This window comes from Pogoniulus pusillus, chromosome 4 (genome assembly GCF_015220805.1).
Source record: "Pogoniulus pusillus isolate bPogPus1 chromosome 4, bPogPus1.pri, whole genome shotgun sequence".
NCBI lineage: Eukaryota > Metazoa > Chordata > Aves > Piciformes > Lybiidae > Pogoniulus > Pogoniulus pusillus.
In genome coordinates, this window is record NC_087267.1 from 12,044,474 (window position 1) to 12,064,192 (window position 19,719).

General features: G+C 41.6%; 1 protein-coding gene across 2 annotated transcripts in view; it reads left to right on the plus strand.

Moving 5' to 3' along the window:
• PPHLN1 (periphilin 1) overlaps positions 1 to 18,317 on the plus strand; it is a 74,773-nt gene extending 56,456 nt beyond the window's left edge. For both annotated transcript variants that reach the window (XM_064142199.1, XM_064142198.1), the window contains exon 11: positions 14,871 to 18,317. In XM_064142199.1, the coding sequence (XP_063998269.1) occupies positions 14,871 to 15,080 (210 nt within the window). In that variant the 3' untranslated portion in view covers positions 15,081 to 18,317. The remainder of the gene's footprint in view (positions 1 to 14,870) is intronic.
• Positions 18,318 to 19,719: the final 1,402 nt, after the last annotated feature.

A 19,719-nucleotide genomic window follows, 5' to 3' on the forward strand; every position in this document is an offset into this window, starting at 1 on the left:
CAGGTTGCCCAGGGAGATTGTGGCTGCTCCCTCCCTGGAGGTGCTCAAGGCCAGGTTGGATGAGGCCTTGAACAACCTGTTCTGGTGGGGAGGTGTCCCTGCCTATGGCGGGGGATTGGAATTGGGTGATCTTTGAGGTTGGAGCTGGATGATCTTTGAGGTTGGAGCTGGATGACCTTTGAGGTCCCTTCCAACCTAAACCTTTCTGTGATTCTATGATCATTACTAGTTAACAAATACTGGTACCATAACCAGCCTTCCTGGCCTGTGGCTAGAATAAACAAGACCTTTCAGGAAAGTCAGTGCAAGAGGACCAAGGTACTCTAGTATCCTTGTGCAAGTTTTTGTCTCTTAAGTACTAGAAATATTTTTTCCTCTTAGCAAATCTGTTGCAGCATGCTGCTTGCACAATTTACAGATGTCAGGGTTCCTAGAAAGCTGCTCTAAGCTATGTGAAGAATACAGAGCTAAAGCGTTCAAACAAAACAGACAAGAAAAACCCCAACCTCCCAACCAAAGCAAAACCCCAAATTCCCCAACATGAAAGAGTATTTGATGATCTCAGTTTTCTTCTGTTGGTCATAATACTTTTTATAAGGACTGACTGAAGGCAGACTTGAAAAGAATCAAAGCTTTTCAGTGGATGCCACAATTTGAAGACAGGCCAACATTTCAGAAAGTCGTGAATGTGTTCACATATCTTGCCAAGTTTGTTCCAGACCTGTCCTCTGTCAGTTCACTCCACCAGACAACTTCTGGAAAATGTTCAATGACACTGGACTGAACAGGGCGGGCATTCCTTTAATGAGTTTGATAAGTTCATGTGCTTAAATGCTGCAGCATCGTTTACCTGTGTCATTAATAAAGGCTTGTAATGAGGAAATAGGAAGCCAAATATTCTTTGTTTCAGAAGATCTTTTAAAACACAAAGTATGCTTTGATTTTCACAGGTAAAAATTGTTCATGATTTCAAAAGCAGTGAGATTCCCAAGCTTTTTCTGAGCCAGCTAATTGCTGTGATTCATCAATATTACTTACGAGCTGTAACCTAAACTTACCAAATAACTAATTCCAAGTCTTATGGGATGCAGTCAGTGGTGTATCTGCTGTGTAAATGCAAAACTACTATTGCTTTCCCTTGGAACTGCAACTGGTAATCACTACTCTAAGGCATATGATTTACTAATCATAAAAGATAATCTCTACTCCTTGTGGCTTTCTCTCTGGGAAGAGGCATACTTTCTTATTACATTTTTTTAATTGAATTTCTGCTTCCAAATAAGTGGAAATAGATAGAAGTGTGGAAAAAGATTTATCTGGGGTAGTTTGGATGCTCAATGCTAAAAATCCAGAAGGAACTAATATATTGGTAATGAGAGATGAGGCTTCCATTGCAGTGTGACCAGCAGGACCAGGGAAGTCATTCTGCCCCTAAACTCAATGCTGGTCAGGCCACACCTTGAGTACTGTGTCCTGTTCTGGGCCCCTCAATTTAAGAAAGATGTTGAGGTGCTTGAACGTGTCCAGAGAAGGGCAGCGGGGGTGGTGAGGGGGCTGAAGCACAGCCCTCTGAGGAGAGGCTGAGGGAGCTGGGGGTGTTTAGCGTGGAGAAGAAGAGGCTCAGGGGGAACCTTATTGGTCTATACAACCACCTGAAAAGAGGTTGTAGCCTGGTGGAGATTGGTCTCTTCTCCCAGGTACCCAGTGGCAGAACAAGAAGACACAGTCTCAAGCTGCAATGGGGCAGGTTTAGGTTGGATGTTAGGAAGAAATTCTTCACAGAAAGAGTAATTGGTATTGGAATGGACTGCCCAGGGAGGTGGTGAAGTTGCTGTCCCTGAGGGTGTTTAAAAGGAGACTGGATGAGGCACATTGTGCCATGGTTTAGTTAATTAGAAGGGTTATGTGATAGGTTGGACTCAATGCTTTTAGAGGTATTTTCCAGCCTGGTTAATTCTGTGATTTTGTGATTCATCTTACATCTGACTTCCACCTCCCCTGGCCATAACGCTAGGTTTGTGTTCTGCTTCTGTCTATAGTTTGTACTGACTGAAGATAAATGCCAAGATCTGTGGTTGTTTCAGCACAGATCCTGCATGCTTTGTCTGTCTAAGGTTAGGTAGCAGTTCTGTGAGCAGTCCTAGGTGAGTGCAAAGAGCCTGAACGCACTAATAAAGCTATAGATAAATGCTTTGTTGGATGTCATCTGCAGCTGCCTGTTGCCCTTTCACCCAGAACAGGTGATTCCTTTCTTCTCAGCAGCCCAACTGATGTGCTGGCATGTGACATGGTTGGGCTGATTTTGCCTGAAAATGAATTTTTAAGAGTAATTCTCCATATTGCTGCCTCACACAAAGAAGTGGGGTGATGATTTCTGACATGGGAATGATGACAGCTGCTGTGGGGACATAGTCTTTTCAACTGTTACAGCTGCACATGGAAAACGATACCCATCCACAAGCTCAGGAAAGCTTACAGGAGGCTTCAAAAACATTTACATTTCCCTTTATTTGATTCTATATTTGAAGTCAGTACTTAAATGATGACAGTGAGAGAGTAGAAACAGGACTGTGACTTGGACACTTAGAAAATGTGATCTCTTATTGAGGCACTAATAAAACTGATTTGTAAGGCTAATATAATGTGTGAAGTAACTCTAAACTTGCAGAAACGTTAAGGTTTAACATAAACTCAGTAATAAAATGTTGGTAATCGAAGTAATTGTTTTTCTTCTTGCAGCTGTTGCTTTTCTTCTCTGAAAAGCTGTCCATGACATACAGTAGTTTATCTCTTTTGTGTTGTATTTTCTTAATGCTGCACATGTGATTGAGCCTCTTAATGTTTGGCATGCATATCCAAACCTGCTTTAGCTTTTTTTTTTCCTCCTTAACAATTAAAGAAGAAAAAAAAATGAAGTTGCTGTTTAGACAGTGATTATGAGAGAGTCTTCTAATTTAAGTGCTAGTTCTTAAAACTCACTGATCCACTAGCTTTGACTGTGCAGTAATGTTGCTGCTAGTTAGCTGTGCAACTGATCTGCTGGGAGTTGCTCTTAATTGAAAAAGGAAGATTTTGTTTGTTTGTTTTCTTCTCTTGCTGCTCGTTTACATTGTGCCATTGGGGGAAAAAAACAGATGATCCACACCCCAGGATAAAATTCTGTCTTATCTATTCATGAAAATGAGCTCTGTTAATGGAGAAAGCTGAATTTGAGAATATTTGTAGCTGAGGATATTTCTTTAAATTGAAAGTAGGAAGATTTAGGTTGAGAACAAACTAAATGTCTACCTGAGGAGAGGTTGTAGCCAGGAGGAGGTTGCTCTCTTCTCTCAGTCGGCCAGCACCAGAAAGAGAGGACACAACCTCAAGCTGCGCCAGGGGAAATTTAGGCTTGAGGTGAGGAGAAAGTTCTTCACTGAGAGAGTCATTGGACACTGGAATGGGCTGCCCGGGGAGGTGGTGGAGTCGCCGTCCCTGGGGCTGTTCAAGGCAGGATTGGACGTGGCACTTGGTGCCATGGTCTAGCCTTGAGCCCTGTGGTAAAGGGTTGGACTTGATGATCTGTGAGATCTCTTCCAACCTTGATGATTCTGTGATACTGTGAAATGTGCACCAATCCCTTTTTGGTAAAAGCTCATAGAATCATAGAAAAATCATAGAATCAACCGGGTTGGAAGAGACCTCCAAGATCATCCAGTCCAACCTAGCACCCAGTCCTATCCAGTCAACTAGACCATAGCGCTAAGTGCCTCATCCAGTGCTGATCTTGATGGCAGCATGGTCTGTAGTTGTGGATTTCAAACTACTGTGCTTTCCATGCAAAAATGTGTCTGTGTTTTTGTGACAGAGAAGACCATCTGCTGTGTAATTGTTGCTTGTTTATGTACAGCCCATTCTCATGAAGCTTAAATGAATATTGCTTTCCTTTATGGTCAGTGGGACATAACTGAAAGCTATTAAAGCATTTTGAATAAGAGATTTAACGTAGACTCTTGTGTAGATAAACTTCACCCTTCCTGTTTTGGATAGAGCAACAAGTTTACTGTGGAGCAGATTTAGGAAATAGCTTTCCATCAATTCAGTATTTTATAAATAAAACGTTGCAGGGCGAGGTCCTTCCTCTGGCATAGAGCTGATTATTTCCTGTTTGATCCTGAACTGCTGCATTTCAAGTAAGGGAATACATTTTTTTTTTCATCTATCAGAGAGGAGAGCTTTTAGAATTTTGTTTTCATTTGTGATCCTTTGAAAATGCAGTTTCTGGACTTGAAGATCATTGTAGAGCAAAGAGGAATTGACAGGTATATAAGATGCTGCTGTTTCAGACACTTCTTTTAATTTAGCTGCCTAGTTGTTTGTATCTGGGTATTCTTAAACATACAGCTGGGTGTTAGGCTTGAGCTGAAAAGGTGCCACTGGCAAATCTTTTAAGAGATTATCAGTACTTCTAGTGAGATTTGGAAACTGATGAATTGTAATTGCTGTGGATTATTTGAATTCACATTCGTCATCTGCTTGCAGAAGGCACACGTTTTCTCTAAGAAGAATATGTGAGAGGTAAAACTTGAAACTGCTCTTTCACCTAAGGAACACACAAGTTAATATATGAAGTAACACTACCCTCATCCAACACATCTGTTGTAAAAGAAGCCTATGAAATCTAGGCCACACACAAACTGGTCTCCAAGGGCCTGTAGTTGGTGTTAGAATGCTGTTATTATGTGGTCTGATTGGTTTAGTAAAGAATTATCTGCAGTAAAACCATGTAACATAATAGTTCTTGCTCTCCCACATGGGAGCTACTTCTGCTTGACTGAGCAAGACATTTCTTGAAGCAGTAATAACGCACTTGCTCTTGCCAAAATGTAACATTAAGTGCAATGTATCGTGATGTACATTTCTGTTGTGTGTCAGTTCTTTTTCATTTAAACATTCGCTTCAAGTCCTCCACTGTAGTATTGAAAACTATTAAAGTAAATATGGATTTCCTAGGAGTACATTTAAAGTAAACTTCTTCCTTCTTATATTGAAAGCTTGTTTCTAGTTACTTTAAAGCAACAAGGAACTGTTTGGAAAAGGTAAGGTTTTGTAAATGAAAACTCTGTTGCTGAACTTGGCAGTTACTACTTTATTTCTCCTGCAGTCGTAGCAGTTTAATGAATACTTTGTGTGTGGTGCTTTCCCTGCTCACTTTGGCTTGAAAGAGAGCTGAGACAGTTCAATAATTGACAGGAACAGTTTTCTGAATAGTACCAGCTTGGTTGGCTTTTGCTGTGATTGTTCAGAATTGTATAGCCTTGCTCTACAAAATTGTCCTTGTGTGACCGTGTGACACTTCCTATCATTGTTGAGGACTTATCATTTTAACTGTTGCTTGGTTTTGTTGTCTCTGCTCAACAGCGTGATACAAAAGCTGTATGTTCCTTATTTAGCTTGCTTTATAAGCATTAAGTAACTGTACAAAAACTTGTCATTTTTTGTTTGGGTGGTGAAGGGAAGAAGGGAGTTGAGGAGGGGTGGTGCTTACGATGATTAGAGGTATTATGGTGGAGGGACAGAGCCCAGCACAGCGGAACTGACAGAAAGATGAGGCTGATGTGCAGAAGATGAGGAGGCAGCATGGCTCTGTTTGGGCACTTCTGTAGTTGCTGCACACTCAAAACTAGTCACTGGCTTCCCCTAAGATGCAATGGTCCTCACCCTGTGCAATCAGCATGACTTTACTGTAATTGCAGAGGTGTCACCAGGGGCATGATACAAAGGAATTAGATGATGTCTTGAGCTTAAACTGAAGATAATGCTTTCATACAAGTAAATGTTTTGACCTGCATATTTTCTTCCCAGTGGGTTGTACAGCATAGAAAAGCTCTTAGGATCCAAGCCAACTCTTCAGGATTTTCAGTCTTAAAATACATGTGTAAACTCAACAGTGTTTGCTGTAGTTGTACATACTTAGCCCCAGTTTTACAGAGCACTTTTCACCTCTTTTCATACTAGAATTCTACTTTTAAAATTTAAGTGGGAATCCTTGCAGTGGTGGTGTTGTAGACTGCATATTCTGCTTTCAAATTAGTTTAATCAAAAGAATAAATAAAAATGCAGACAGGAGATGCTGTGTGCTAGAAGCAATATGTAGACCATCTGTGTCCCCCCATGTAGGGAGCAGCAACCATATCCTGGGATGCTCAGAGTGAGGTGGCCTCAGCTCCCTCTCCCATGGCCCTCCTCACAGAACCTTTCTCTACTGCACTGTTTTCACATACTGCCCCCCATACGTCTAGTCCTGGTCCTTGAGGGCAAAACAGAGTTCAGCTTGGAATTCATGCTGTTTTTGAAGTGATTCCTGTCTCAGCATTTATTCCACATGAGAGACTTCAGCAGGACTTCCAGTCAGGTATTTAGATGCCAAAAATGGTGAGCTTACATTCTGAAAGCTGATTAAGACAGAGTGCTTAAAATTTTCAGTGGAAAGGGAGACAGAATTGCAGTGAAGTGCAAACAACTTTAATATTCTGCATATCTTCAGCAAGTTGCAAATTAACATGAAATTGTCCATTATTAGGTAGTAGATTAAATAACTTGTTTCCCCCCATTTGCATGTCAGTGAATTGCATGTCAATGAATTGGTCCATAAAAAACATTAGTTAATGGGTGCAGGAATTATTACATGGCTTCAAGGCAAAATTATTAGTGCATTTTTAGCAAGGCAGTAGACTTGTTGATGCTTCATAATTTCACATTGTATGCTGCTCTTTTTACTAGATATTAAATCTGTTGTCTTAATTCAGATTTCTTTTGTAACCATGAAAAATAATTCACTGTTGTTTGAAAACCAATTTTCAGTGTCTTGATGGTGAGAATTGTCTGCGAGGGGTTTTAATGACAGTTCTGAGTGCTCTTTACACTGTGGAGCTGTAAGTTTATCTGTTGTGCTCATACCACTAAATTACACTGCCACTGCTGTAATGAATATTTCTCTGTACGCTTTTAGCTTATTGTATATAAGGAGAGTACATTTTGGGTAAGTTAATAAAGTCTGATTTTCATGGTTGGGAAAAATTTAAGGTAGTATCTAAGTAAATGAAAAAGTAATTATTTGGGGAGAGGTAACACTTGCTTTAAAATGCTGTCTTTGGTAAAGAAGATAAAACTGGTACCAGGAATACAGAAGTAATTTAGTGTATAGTAATTTCCCAGTTTGCAAGCCTTTCACATGCACAATTGTAATTTAGAACCTTACTGCTTGTGCAGTCGGCTTAGAGCTATGTCTACATTACAGAATCTTTTAGCAGAGTTTTTAGTTAGGAGTACAAAGAAAATACACCTCACAGTCTGCCCATGCTGGGAAAATCTGGCATAAATGGTGGCTGCTTTAACAGAAGAGCACTTTGTCAGACTTTTTTTAAGGTCTGCTGACTTGTACCACCAGAGGGCTATATCAGCCTAGCTGTTCTGGTCTAGCTATGGGAGCTAAAGCTGTTACCTCTCTCTGGTGTAGAGGAGTCCTGGGGCATCAGTGAAGCAGGAGAGCTTTCAGGCTGTTTGCTCTTTCATTCAAAGGGTGTCTGGAGGAGATGTTGTACTGTTTTCAGACTCGAGCTATGCTTGTGCTTTGCACGTTCAAGCTCTGCCTTTGTGAGAAATCAAACAGCTACCAGTGAACATGTTGCGTCTTTCCTCCTTGCATGGGCTATTTGATACTTGTGGGAGATGTGCCCTCAGTAACTGAAGAGCTTCCATCTTCTGGAAGTATATGAAATGAATCCTTGAATGAATCACAGATAGGAGATTGGGCTGGGCATGTTGGGTCTTCTCAGGAGCAATTTAGTATCTCAGAGTAGCAGGCTGTCTAATATGGTTTGTGAGCCACATCTCTTTAACTCCTTGTTTAGCCTAGAGAAGAGGAGGCTCAGGGGTGACCTCATTGCTGTCTACAACTACCTGAAGGGACTTTGTAGCCAGCTGGGAGTGGCCTCTTCTCCCAGGCAACCAGCAACAGAACAAGGGGACACAGTCTCAAGTTGTGCCAGGGAAAGTATAGGCTGGATGTTAGGAGGAAGTTGTTGCCAGAGAGAGTGATTGGCATTGGAATGGGCTGCCCAGGGAGGTGGTGGAGATGCTGTCCCTGGAGGTGTTCAAGCAAAGTCTGGACGAGGCACTTAGTGCCATGGTCTAGTTGACTGGCTAGGGCTGGGTGCTAGGTTGGACTGGATGATCTTGGAGGTCTCTTCCAACTTGGTTGATTCTATGATTATTCCTGTATGTAAACTGAGCCTTGAATGTCTTCTGGATGAGGAGCTAAGAACAGGCATCTCAGAAGATGAGGGCTGCCCCGGGCACTGCTGGCAGCCTGTATGAATGTCTTGCAGAGATTCTCCAAGAGCCTGGAATTGTGCTGTGGTGCTCTGAAAGAATTCTGATGGAGGTGCAAAAGTGTTAGATTAATCTGTAAATGTATGAAGTGATAAGAATGCTCAAAAGTGCAGAAAGATTGTGCTGAAAAAAGAGCAGAGGATTAGAAATCACAGATTAAATCATGAGCATCAATTTCACTTGCTAGATTATCACATCCACTTAATATATGTGATCCTTCTCATGCCTGGTGATCCTGCTTGTGTTTGCAAGCAGAAGTACCACCTTCTGCATGTAAATGAATTTGCTTGCTCATTTCTTGCATAAAGCTGCTTGAGCCTTGCATGCACAAGTCTCTCAATTCCTGTTTAAAAGGCTTTTACATGTGCAAAAAGCCAAGAGCATTCAAAACAAGTGCCACAGTCATATTAATTCAAAACAATAGCAGGAGACCATAGTTAATATTGTCTACCTTGATGTAAAACAAGGCACATTCGCTAGAACAATTATTTCAGGAACGAGAAGTGAAGATTCAGTTGAGTCATCAGAAGAGGAAACTGCATCTCCTACTTGCTACTCAGTTGTACTTTCTGTCAGCTGTGGACATGGGAGGTAGAGCAGGCCAACTTAAAGCTTAGTGAGACTTGGCTTTTTGAAGAGTTTTTCCAACTGTTGGGGAACTGCAGAAGCTGTAATTTTAGCTTTTCTGGACCACCTTGAGAAATTAAAAACCTTGCAGGCTGTAGAGCTAAGCTGGAGGAGCTCAGTGTGTGGGCTGAAACAAGGGTTGCTGATACCTCCATTTTAACACATCTTTTCCCTAGCTTCATCCCTTTTGAATCTTGTGTCTATGATTGCTGTCGAAATTAAAATGCTTTTTGGCCAAGTATGCAAGACTTTGAGACCAAACCAACAAAGAATTAAAGCATTTGACTCTTCTGCAGACAGCAGCATATCTGAAGCTCCAGCTTTCCCTTTCATTACTGTTTATGTTGTCCAGTAGCTCCGTTGTACAAAATGCCGTGGCAGTTTCAGAAAAGAACATGGAGCTACACTAGGCAGAGAAAGGAAATTCTGTGGACTTTGTCACTAGTGGACATGTTATCGAGGTATTCCCTTGCCAGGTATGGTTTCATCCACACTCAGAGTTCATATTGACAATAAAGCTTTGGTGATGGTGTTTTCCACCCATCATCTGCGTCATTCATTGTTTTCTCTGGTTCAAGACAAAACCATTGTTAGGTTTCATTGCAGGAGGGGTATAGCAGTCTAGGACATGAGCAGTCCTCATGTGCTTGCTTCTGCCCCTTTTTCTTCCCCACCAGAGGTTAACATTCTGGAGTTGAGCTGACAGAACACTGAGGCATCCTTCGTCTCTTTGATGGCGATGTGATACATTGTAATTTAAGTCCCTTTCAATGGTGCTTTGAGGTTAACGGTGAAAACTTTACACAGGTGCAGATTAAAGAGTTATCCAGAGTTTCATTCTGCCTGGTGAGTTCTAGGGCTTGATCACATCATACCTGAAGGACTAACATCTCTCCGTTGCTTTAACTAGATGCAGAAATACATGTCTTCTACCTCTTTTGAAACAGTTCTGCCTGCAAAGTTTGGGTTCCTCAGATGTGTGAGGACTAGTCACTAACACGTTGCAGATGTATCATACCTTCAGGTTTCCATCTAGACAGAGCCTTTATAGAGAAACCAGCACAGTGAAGGGTGATCTCAACCAGAGCTCCTGTGCTGATATCATGTAAGAATAAAAAGAGGTTAAATGCCATAAGAGTATAAAAGTAGGCACATTTGTGATCCTCCATCCTAACAGATTGCAAATGTCCTGAAAACTCTTTTTGGAAAACTCAAAGTGAAGATGAATTCACTTTACATGTGCCTCATTCACAGGACAATCAAGACTACAGTTTGTATGTATATATAAAATAAATATGAATATATCTACATACCTGGAAGAGGAGCAGCTGTTTCTGCTTCTTTTTCATCTGCTTACTGAAGTGTTATGTATTCTGTCTTTTATGCTGGTGGTGTGTCTTTGTTCAGAGAATAAAAGTGTGCTGGAGCCTTGGAAAATGATCATGCTATGGCTTTAGCTGTTTTCAGGGTTACCTGACGTATGTATCAGACAGAATAATCATTTCATTGGTATCATTCCCTTTCTTGTTTTTCAATATGAAAAAGTTATATCTTCTTTTCCCACATGTGGAATAATTTTCAGTTTCTAGTTCCAGATGTGTACAGATGAGCTTTCCGTGGTCTGAACTCAAAATCAGTATCAGCTGGAATTTTAAAGATAAGGTTATTTTAAAACCTCGTTGGGTCACAAGTTCTTCCAGTATTCTTCTCCAACAGAGAGCTTTTTTTCTTGCCTGGAGCCTTTTCTGTAGTTTTCTTTTTTTTCTCAATCATCATCTTCTCAGCTTATTTTCGAGAAATTGCTGCCTGCTTTTCCATGAAGATGGATTTTAATATGCCGTGACACTTTTATTTTTTTCAGGGGCTTTGAGTGCTTTCACACTTCTGCTAAATAGTTGACCACGCTGTTAAGCTGTAGTTAATATCTTCTGTAATTAATATTCCTCTAATTGATAGTCTCCACTCCCTTTTGCAAAGCGCAGTAGCTTCTCTGAGAGTTGCTAGTTTTGCACTGCTTCAGACAGAAACTGGTTTGTGAAGTTAATTCGACTTTAAATCTGTGGCTCACAGCTCTTTCAGTTGTGCTGACACATCTGGTTTTAGAATTGAATCACTGGGTTGCATTAATTGGGGGGGGAAGTAATTTTAAAAGGGATCATCTCAGTGATGCAATTTACGTCTCAGCTATACAAATAGGTTTATCTGCACAATTGAGAAGGAGGCAGATTGCACCAGGAGGATCAGAATTAGCAGCTGGGATAGAAATCTTGTTGAGGGAAAATTGCTCAATTATTGTCAAAGGAGCTGAGCTGCTTCCTTTGTTTTCTGTTGTGAGAACTGCCTTCCTGCTCCACCTTCGCCCTCTTCTCCTATTTTAGGTCAATTCTATTTGTTTAAAGAGTCTTGTAACACAAAGCAGTGAAAACGTTCATCTTGTATATGAAAGTGCTTAGCTTCCAGATTGTTGTGACAGCAAAGTGACTTCTGACTTCAGATGCAGCAATGATGGTGATTCTTCTGATTGTCCTCCAAGTCTTTTGTGGAAGTTTTGAAGGAAAATGTGCTTAGATTTAGCTAATACTTCCATGCTGAGGTCAGGGAGCTTCATGTGTGGTGTGAGAGAGAAATAGCAGATTGAACTTTTTGCCATTAATTTGAAGACCAGTTAAAAGTAGAGCATTTCCTCTACTTACAGCTTCGAGTGCCTTCTTATGCAGAAGACAAGGCAATGTGTCTGTGCTCTCTATTAGTGCCAGGGTTTCACTCTTGCTGGTCTTGCACAGTGTCCTCTGAAGACTGACAGTTTTGTTTGCCTGTGAAAGATCATACACATGTCCTTGGTCTAACTGCTTCAAATGTGATGAAATAGGACAAAGAGATATGCAGTAAGAAGAGGGTGATAAAAAGGTTCTGAACTGTTTCCTTCAAAACATAATGGCTCTGGGGAGAAAAAAACCTTTCAGAAATCATTCTGTGAAGGTTACCAGCAAAAGTGATGCAAGTACTTGAAAGGAGTGAGTTACCCAGAGTGAGATACCATCTGTCTGTCATATGACTAATCAGAGACAGCAATTCTTCCTGGGCTTTTCCCTTGGAAAGAATTGGGGAAAAAAGTAACCTGAATTTACTCTGTTTGAAGTTCTCTTAGCAAGTACCATGTTTTACTTGTTGTGGAACATGAACTCTCAGAAGTCTGAGTTTCATGCTGATATTTTACTGCCAAAGAACTAAGCATACAAAGCAGGAAACAAACCCCCTCTCATAAAAAATGCCCTCTGCACACCATTTCCACTCTTAAGATGTTTAACTCCTATTTGTTTGGGGCTGCACTCCTCTTCTTGACTTCTTAATCTCCATTGAAAATGAGATTTTCAGGTAAAATTTTCTTCTATTTGCCAGCCAGTGCTTGGGGGCAGATGTGGCTGGGTTGGAGGGCAGAAGGGCTCTGCAGCGGGACCTTGACCGCCTGGACAGATGGGCAGAGTCCAATGGGATGGGGTTCAATAGCTCCAAGTGCAGGGTGCTGCACTTTGGCCACAACAACCCCATGCAGAGATACAGGCTGGGGTCGGAGTGGCTGGAGAGCAGCCAGACAGAGAGGGATCTGGGGGTGCTGATCGATACCTGCCTGAACATGAGCCAGCAGTGTGCCCAGGTGGCCAAGAGAGCCAGTGGCATCCTGGCTTGCATCAGGAATGGTGTGGTCAGCAGGAGCAGGAAGGTCATTCTGCCCCTGTACTCTGCACTGGTCAGACCACACCTCGAGAACTGCGTTCAGTTCTGGGCCCCCCAGTTTAGGAAGGACACTGAGATGCTTGAGCGTGTCCAGAGAAGGGCGACGAGGCTGGTGAGAGGCCTTGAGCACAGCCCTACGAGGAGAGGCTGAGGGAGCTGGGATTGTTTAGCCTGGAGAAGAGGAGGCTCAGGGGAGACCTTATTGCTGTCTACAACTACCTGGGGGGAGGTTGTAGCCAGGAGGAGGTTGCTCTCTTCTCTCAGGTGGCCAGCACCAGGACAAGAGGACACAGCCTCAAGCTATGCCAGGGGAAATTTAGGCTTGAGGTGAGGAGAAAGTTCTTCACTGAGAGAGTCATTGGACACTGGAATGGGCCGCCTGGGGAGGTGGTGGAGTCGCCGTCCCTGGAGCTGTTCAAGGCAGGATTGGACGTGGCACTTGGTGCCATGGTCTAGCCTTGAGCTCTGTGGTAAAGGGTTGGACTTGATGATCTGTGAGGTCTCTTCCAACCTTGGTGATACTGTGATACTGTGAAAAGTAGATCCTATTTCAAACTTTTTTTTGCAGAATATAGTGTCATAGAATGTATCATGTTGGAAGTCATCACTTGGCAGGGACACATCCAACTAGATCAGGCTGCCTAAGGCAACACTCATTCTAAGCTTGACTGTCTCCAAGGATAGGGCCTCAACCACATCCCTAGGACAACCTGTTCCACTGTTTCATCACCCTCATCGTGCAGAACTTCTTCCTGATGTCCAACCTACGTTTCCCTTGCCCCAGCTTCCAACCACTGCCCCTCATCCCATCACCACAGGCCTTTCTGAACAGGCCTTGATATAAAACGTTTGAGAACCATCTTTATTAAAGGTATCATGTGAAATCACTGTGCTTCTGATACGAGTTTAATTTGTGCACAGAATTTTAATAGTGTTGGTTTTTTTTTTTACTATCCCTAGACATAAATTTGCTTAAGCTGCCCTCAGACTGGTCCTGATGAATGAAGTATTTTGATTGTGGGTTTTTTGTTTGTTTGTTTATTATTCTTCCTTTTTTACTAATGGGAAATTTCTTATATTCTGTTGTATCACTTGTGTCCACAATGCAGATAAATGTGGGAGCTAAAGGTCACAAATCTCTGTTAAAAATAAGTTCTGACACACAGACAATACATTGAAGAATAGCAACATTTTAGTGGGGTTCTTGGTTGTTTTTTTTTTCCCTTTTCTCCTAAAAAAAAGGATAAATGTATAGAGGTATAAAACAAACTTACTTTCATTCAAAAAGCCAGTGTATTTTTTTAAATGGAAGTTGGCCAAAGAGGTGTGAAAATGTACTGCAGCTGGAAGACTTTGACAAGGTCCTTTTTTGGTGGGTGTTGAGATTAATAACCTTAGCTGGAATCGGAAAGAAAAGAATTTGAAAGGCCACTGACTCGCTTTGAAAACTACCTAAGAGCACAGTTATGTTTGTTTGAAAAGCTGTTTGCAGTGATAAGGAGCAGTTACTTCTTCTCAACTGTGGTATGTAACTGACTTGCAGTCTCTTCGTTCCCTGCAGTATGAGATCAGATGTAAACCACTGCTAGGCTTTCCCAGGTCCTTCGTGGTGGAATCACAAATGCAGTCAAGCTAATTCAAGTCATACCTGTCAAGAGCTCCTGCAAGAAACAGATATCAAACAAACAAATATAATTTGGTGAAATGACTTAAACACAGCTTGTATTTAAAGTTTTAGGAAGGGTTACAGACAAAGTTATTGACACTTTGTAAACAGATTGTGAGTGTTAGACAAGACATTTGCAATTTTCATTGCAAATATATGTAACATTAGCATTTGCATGATGCTCTGTCATTCTGCTTTAAATAATGCTGCAAGAAGAAGTTGATCTCTCTTTTTAAGGCATTTCAATAAAAGTTACTTCTTGTATCCAGGTGGTTCTGGGCAAGTTACATTTACATTAGTGCAAGTTAGAAGAGAGAAAAAAGGCAAATATGCCTTACAGCTGAAACTCATGTTGAATCTCGTGGTCTTTGGTTTGGATTTGCAGTGCCACCTAAGTCAGTGAGGGCTGTTGGTGTGCTAGTGTGAAGAGTTTTGCATTTAATAATTTTCTAAAATGTGTTGTTTCCAGGTCTACAGACAAGACTGTGAAACCTTTGGCATGGTAGTGAAGATGCTAATTGATAAAGATCCATCATTGAAGAAGTCCATTCAGTTTGCCCTGAGGCAGAATTTGCATGAAATAGGTGAGCGATGTATTGAAGAACTCAAACATTTCATTGCACAGTACGATGCTGCCAATCAAGATCTGTCAGAATCCTTCAAAGAGGGCTCATACTAAGGACAAAAATAAGCCTTTGGGATCCTCTGTGTTGTGTATGCCATAATACATAAATCTTCTTTCCATGGGAAAAGGAGGGGAACTTGTTGGAAACTTGAATCCAAGGTCTCAGCTCCGTAATAGCTCTGGTGGCTATACCTTGTTCCCTGTGGTCTTCACAAGCATATTCTTCCTACCTGTACTTGTTGACATCTGTTCCTTTGAAAGAGTGTTCTTGTAAAGATGCTGTAAAGTGGCAAACTGCTTTTTAAACCTTTATGCAGTTACCTAGGGGAAAAAAATCAGTTCCACATACATACACTTATGCTCTGATGTTTGTAAGTGTAACTTTAAACACTGTGTTTTTTATTAAAATAACAAGAAGCTACTCTGCATTCCTCAGCTTCTCCAGAAATATGTCTTGGTTTCATACGTGCTACAGGAAGGGAAGACTTGCAAAGCTGGTCACAGCTGTGGTCTGAATTATTTATTATACTTTAATCTCCGGATTTATTCTGTAATTTCTATTCTGTGACTGCTGGAGCAACTCTAACTGCTTAAAGTGAGAAGTGCTGCATTCTTTCTTCTAATTGCCTGTTAAATTTTGGTGGTTTCCATATCACCACTCGTTACCAGGAAGCAGTATTATGTAGGATGGTTTCCACTTTTTGCTACTATTTGCTGCTAATCATTTCCTTTAATTTTCTTTTTGCTACATCTTACACAGTGTAACTCTAGGCAGCCTCTGAGAATGGAGAAATCCCTTCTCCTCCTCTCTTACTTCCCCTGCTTGCATCTTCTCACCAGTTTTAATCCATCATTTTTAAAAATTAGATGTCTGTGTGTATTTTTTGTTGCTAACATGAGGGAGGAGTAAGTATTTGGAATGGCAAGGAAGGCAAGTAGGACTCTCTTTAGTATAGAGTCCAAGTTGTTTTGTATTAGATGTAGCATGAAATTGAAAACTAAGGTCCCAAATCCATCATCATTTCAAACATAGGTGATTCACTGTTGGATTGTGTACAGGTACTGTTTGTTATCAATGTGTTAGGAAAAGGAGTAATTCAGTTACAACAAGGTGAGTATAAGACACAAAGGTTTTGTATGCATTTGCATTTAGAAACTTGAAACTCTGTAAAAGGACTTATGACCAAAGCTTGCTGTTTCCAGAGTGCACAGTGTTTTAAAATCATTAAGTCTTTAAATCAGCCTCTTTATTAAGGCAGCTTCTCAGATTTCATCAGAATGTAAATGAAACAGCAAGGATGTTTTATGTACAAAGTACTGTATGTATCAGAGCATCTGACACATGCAAATGTTGATGTGGAATATGAAGTATGTTTGATGTCAGATTCCTGAGATGCCTGATTAGTTTTTATGTTGGTGGGGTGTGGGTTTTGCAGTTGGTGTTTGTTGGTTTCTAAGAGGTCACATTGCTCAAAGGAGGTGACCTGCAACTTAACCTTGTTGGCTTCTGGGATCGTGTGGGCTGCACAGCAAGTGGGAATCAGCTCAGGGATCATACAGGATGCTGGTTGGGGAAGGAAGAGAGGGAACCTGTTGTGGCAAAGTAGCTAGACCTGCCCTGTCCCTTCTGGCAACAACCTGTTTTGCCAAGATCAGTCATGAAATCCCAGGCAGTCTTCTCTCAGGCAGAGGTATGAGGGACTTCACTACTTGTCTGCGGAACCAGGGGCCTTCAGGGTGTGACAGCAGAGTTTCTGCTTTGGGTTTGAAAGGCTAATGAATAAAAAATACTGTAATAGTGTTTCATATATTTTTGCTTTAAAATGTTCCTTGTTACTGTACAGTTTGTTAGGGTCTCCTTTGTTAGAAGACTGATTAAATTTACTATGACAAAAGAATCTGATTTTTGAGGTGTTCTGTATAGACCTAAGCTTACAGTCAAAGAATCATAGAATATCTGAAATAGGAAGACTCATAAAGATCATTGAGTCCAACTCTGCTCCCTGCTGAAACACCTAAAACTGAACCATGTGACTAAGTGCAAATGCTCCTTTTACTGGCAAGCTTGGTGCTGTGACCACATCCCTGGGCAGCTTGTTGCAAGTGACTGACCACCCTCTTGCTGAAGAATGTTTTCCAGATGTCCAATCTGAACTTCCCTGATGCAGCTTTATGCCATTTCCTCATGTCCTGTCACCAGAGAGAGGGGATCAGCACCTCCCCCTCTACAGCTTCTTCAAGAGGGGCAGCAGACTGTGATGAGGACCTCAGCTGCTCCTTGTAAGTCTTGCCCTTGAGGCCTTACAACATCTTGGTCACCCTCCCCTGGGCACACTTTAATACTCTGCTGTCTTGCAGCCCCCAAAGCTGTACACAGTACTTGAGATGGGGCTGCGCCAGTGAGGAGTGGGACAGTCCCCTCCTTTGACTGTCCAGTTGTGCTGTGCTTAATGTGCCTCAGGACACGGTTGGTCCTTTTGACTGCCAAGACACACTGTTGACTCCTTTAACTTGCCATCAACACAAACCCCTGGACCGCTTTCCATAGGGCTGCTCTCCAGCTTCTCATGCCTGTTTGTACGTATAACCGGACCTACCCTGGCCCAGGTGGAGAATCTGGCACTCGCCCTGGGTACATTTCACATGGTTGGTGATTGCCCAGCTCTCTGGCCTCTCTGCGCTTGGAGTCACAGAATTGTTTAGGCTGGAAAAGACCTTTAAGATCGAGTCCAGCAATTAACCTAACACTACCAAGTGTGCTGCTAAACCATGTCCTTAAGCACCATGTCTCCCTCGAGAGAGTCCATAGCTGCTAGTTTAAGTAAGTAAAGTTTGCTGATGGTGTTAATGTACATTTGACTCCTATGTCTGTATCCTTCATAAAAACACTGAGAGCAGTGGTCCTAGAACAGCCCTGGGGAACCTGACTGGTGGCTATCTGCCCAGCTGATGTCACCCCATTTACTGTAGCTCTTTGAGCCAACCCCTCAGACAATATTCTTAATTTTTTCAGATTAGCTAAAAGATCAGTTAGATCTTTCAAAACTTTGTTAGCTTGTCCTTATCTTCATCTGACTTTTCTTTTTAAACTGATTAAATCTTACTTAGGAACTGAGGAGCCTTTTGATATTTCTCTAAGTTCTGTCTCTATGAAAGGCTTAATTCACCCTCGTGAGTGATCAGTAACCAGTTTTCCATCCAATACTTGCTGTTACACTGAATAGTCACCTTTTGTGCTATATGCTTCTGTTGATGTAAGTAAAATATTGTGCCAATCACTTAAGAAAGAAACATGGCTTTTAGTCTTCCTTCCTGTAAAAACAAACATATACTTTGGATTTATTCCATCTCAGTTAAAAAAGCTGTCCTTGCTCTCCTGCACAGCCTTGATGAGGCTCCTGGAAAGGTGTAGGAAGAGATGTTGTGCTGGAGCAATTTTTTTTTGTTATATGAAGCTAAAACTTCTGGTGCTTGTTATTAATGTGCAGGTACTCCTAAAAGAATAAAACAGAAGGAAGGAAAGGAGCATGGAAATTCAGTGCTACCTGGTGAAGCTGGGGCGATTCTCAACTGATATGTGAAGTCATTGGGTGGGTTGGCAGCTTTGAGTGACAGTGTAAGTCGTGAAAATGAACAATGAAACCACTATGGATTTAGGAGGAGCTAATGCCATGTGTCAGAGAATTGGTTTTCTGTTCAAGATTTCCTCTTTTGATGAGGCTGTGGAAAATGCATTGCCCTAATGTTTTACACTGTCCTGAACCCTGTGCTAGGTTTGGCTGAGATAAAGCTAATTTTCTCCATAGAAGCTGGTAGGTGATGTTTGTTTTGGATTTGTGCTGAAGCAGTGTTGACAACACAGGACGCTTCAGATACTGCTGGGCAGAGCTTACACAGTCAAGGCCTTTGCTGCTTCTTACATCACCTGCCAGCAAGTAAGCTGGAGGTGGGCAAGAAGCTGGAAGGGGACACAGCTGGGACAGCTGACCAAAGGGATATCCCAGACCACATGACGACATGCACAACAATAAAAGGGGCATGGAAAGAGGGAAGAAGTTTTCCAGAGCTGCTATTGCTTGGGGACTGGCTGGGAATTGGTTGGCTGGTGGAAGCATCTGGGGTTTCTCTCTATCACTTGGTGGTTGTGGGAGTCTATTTTGCTTTGGTGTTTTGTTTTTTATCTCAACTCACTCTTTTCTTGCTTGGGGTAGGGGGGAAGTAATAAGTGAACAGCTGCTCATTTAGTGAGCATTTAGGTGCTTACCAGGATACAAACTCCACTTAGAATATAGGCACTACTTCTAATAACACAAAAAAGAATGTACATATTTAGTGATTGCATCTTGAGTCTTGTGCTGGTGGTAGATACTCTGTGCTGTACCACTTATCTTTAAGGTGGAAGAATCCGTTGGAAACATTCCTTATAAGAAGTGAACAGAAAGAATGAAGGAGAAATATTGTATCAAGCTGAATTCAGTGAACCAAATTATATAGCTGTATCCCTAGTGTATTTTTTCTCAAATAGATAAGAGCTCCTCTTTCATGAAGTGTTGTTACAATTACCTCTTACTCTCTCCCTGAGACAAATGTTTCTTAGCAGTCCATTTCTCAGCAAAACAAAGCTTTCTAAGTGTTTTCTAATCCTGCTAATTACCTGTCCAGGGCTTCAGGACCTTAAGGGAGATCTACGTGC